We start from the raw sequence: 2,896 nt of genomic DNA, 5'->3' as shown, positions 1-2,896 counted from the left end.
GAGAGGCGGTACAGGCGTGTCAGTACAGGAGACAACTCAGGCGCACACTGCTTTAGTACACGTGCAGGTATACCGTCTGGTCCATTGGCCTTATTCACGTCAAGATTCAGCAGAGCTCGGCGTACCACTTTTTGATGTATAGCAACTCTCTGCATAGAGGAACTGCAATGAGGTAGCGTAGGTGGAAGTTTTGAGCCTGCATCTAGACGTGAAGTGGGACTTATACAAAAAAAATATACACTTGCACATAACGGACCTTTTGTTTACTAAATAACAAAATCCAGCCATCTCGTGTTAAAATCATGCACATTAAATTACTTTAATACTTCATTCGTTCACGACCTGCCAATAAAGGCCAGTTTTATCGACCCAATAAAAGTAAAAGCACATAAAACACTTTATTTCTTCGCTACTCGCTCATTTTTCACGATTTTGTACCGTAGGAGCATGACGAAGATGCATCGTGTATCGGAGTTTGGGTGGTTTTTGTTTTTGTTTCTTATCATCAAGTTTTTATAAAACATTTTGACGGATTAATAATACAATCTCATGAATCTCATGACGACAAACCAAAAGTATTTTATAATGACATTCAGGAAAAAAATTATGTTCCAAATTATCATTCCAAAAATTACACTTAAACTAATTAAACTGAATAAATGGAAAAATAAAGCTTAGAAAAAAAGAAAACGGACTTCAAAAAGGATGAAATAAAATATTATCCTTTTTAAGTCTATGCGTTACCAACTGATATGTTTGAAGTCCAAGCCAACTTTTGAAGAACACCATGATTTTGGTGCGATTCGATAAGGATGTGATGGATTGCCTTACACGACGACAACTATATAATTAAATAATATTAAATATCCCTTTTATAAGCGCTAGCATCTTATATATTTGATGTCGGTGCCAAGTTACAATAACAGGCCAATAATACTCCCAAACGCTCCCGTAGCACGCTCAAACAAGGACAGATGGGCAAAAATAACCACGCTATGGCGTGGTCCCACCGGGACCAGGAAACACGGAAAGCCCAAAGAAAGGTGGACCGATGAAATAATTGACTACAGCTAGCAAAGACTGGCCACAGAAGGCCAAGAACAGAAAAACTTGGAGAAAACTGGAGGAGGCCTTCATAGATTAAGATTAATTACGATTTATAAGAGCTTGTTGCTAGGCCTACATGAATAAAGTATATTTTGATTTTGATTTTTTTTTCAACCAAAGAGGGGTCTTTACGAACAAAACTTAATTATGCATATTTCTATACAACATACTGTAATCTCGTAGAGAATCAATAAATGCTTTTTATTTTATTTATTTAATACTCCCAAACAACAAATAGACAGCTTTCTTTCTTTCCTTCTTGTTGAATCGCACCAGGGTCGGTATTCAGTTTAAATATTTGGTTTGGCTAGAAATGCCTTAAAAAATCTTTACGAATAGGTACTCATGTCGTGGCGTCATATACTTAGTATAAGGGTCTCCCCAGATATATCGACGCGCATTCGGCAAAAGCCGATAGGAAAAAGCTTTATGTCCACGCAATAAGAGCGAAGAAGCCGACGACGCGTCGGCCGGCGCCGGCCGATGCGAGCCGAGCCGAACGACGACTTTTTCGCTCTTATTGCGCAGACATAAAGCTTTTTTCCATCGGATTTTGCCGATTCCGCGTTGACATATTTGGGGGAACTCTAATAATAACAATGGACGTACGACTATTCGAGCAATAAAACCTCTACAGGCGGACTTTATTTAGGACATACCCTTGGTACAACAATAAAAATAACGATTAATTAACAAAGTCCACTTACTGTTCAACGTCTCGCTCTTCTTATCTCTTTGTATTCGTAATAGGTTAACAGAGTTATCAGTAAACAGCGCTCTGCTCACTCATTATTCACTGTTATCCCGTAAAGAACACATTGAAAATGTATCGAGTGTTGTTATTTCTCGCTATTTTAAATTTTGTGGAGCCTCATCAGTGGTGCAAGAGTCATCCGACCCTCTGCCACAGACACCATCACGATTATAAGCGCCATCAGGGCCACAGAGACGAGAGATTCTTCCATCGCCTTGCCAACGACCTCATCGAAGTTGACAACAAAGCGAAAAATATCTGCGCTCAAAATCAGGGGATCATTACCAAAGAAATTTATGAGCAAGATGTCTACAAATATATTGTCAGTCTTCCTAATTACAATGAGAGTACAATTGAAGTGAAGATCAAGCATCGTGTGCTTTACATCAAGGCTGAAAAAGATGATAACAATAAGTATGTGAACGTGAAGATATTAACGGATCTGCTTAATACTACTTCTGCTAAGTGGTACTATGGTAACGAAGAACTTACAGTTGCCGTGCCTTATAAAGTGGCTGTGGCGACAGAAGTACCAACGAACTGTGGAGATGAAATCAACAGTAACGTTACCGAAGTTCCCAAGTCTGATTTCGATCCTAATGAAAAACCAGATATTGACGTGAGGTTCGCAAGCAAGGCTGGAAATGTAAATATTACGGAAAATATTGTGTAATGATGAGGTTTTCTTTATCAACTTGATTTTTTTAGAATCAGTTTAAGGGTTTGTAGTAAATTCAACATTGACAGCCTGTTTAAAATGTGTTATTACAAAATGTGTATGTACTGATCCAAAAAATACAAACTATTTTTTTAAGGTTAAACTGGTACCTATTGACTTATTTTGCATATATTATTTGTTTTAAATAATTTAAGTTAAATGTTTGCCCGCTTCCTACGCCTTTCGTTTGTGTTTTTTTTAATTAGTGTGTCAGAACAAATCAATCAAAATTACATTTAGTCAGCTAAAGGCATGAAGCAATTTTTAAGTATAACTTTATTGTAAAGCGACTTGATAATCTTGCAGTTATTGGCACC

General features: G+C 37.5%; 1 protein-coding gene across 1 annotated transcript; it reads left to right on the top strand.

The window, feature by feature from the left end:
- Nucleotides 1-1,859: 1,859 nt before the first annotated feature.
- LOC134680564 (uncharacterized) lies at nucleotides 1,860-2,569 on the top strand. The gene has a single exon (XM_063539677.1). The coding sequence runs from the start codon at nucleotides 1,932-1,934 to the stop codon at nucleotides 2,532-2,534; it is 603 nt and encodes a 200-aa protein (XP_063395747.1). The 5' UTR covers nucleotides 1,860-1,931; the 3' UTR covers nucleotides 2,535-2,569.
- The last annotated feature ends 327 nt before the right edge of the window (nucleotides 2,570-2,896 follow it).

The sequence above is a fragment of the Cydia fagiglandana genome, chromosome 3 (genome assembly GCF_963556715.1).
Source record: "Cydia fagiglandana chromosome 3, ilCydFagi1.1, whole genome shotgun sequence".
In the NCBI taxonomy this organism is placed as follows: domain Eukaryota; kingdom Metazoa; phylum Arthropoda; class Insecta; order Lepidoptera; family Tortricidae; genus Cydia; species Cydia fagiglandana.
This window is presented reverse-complemented; position numbering and strand designations above follow the sequence as displayed.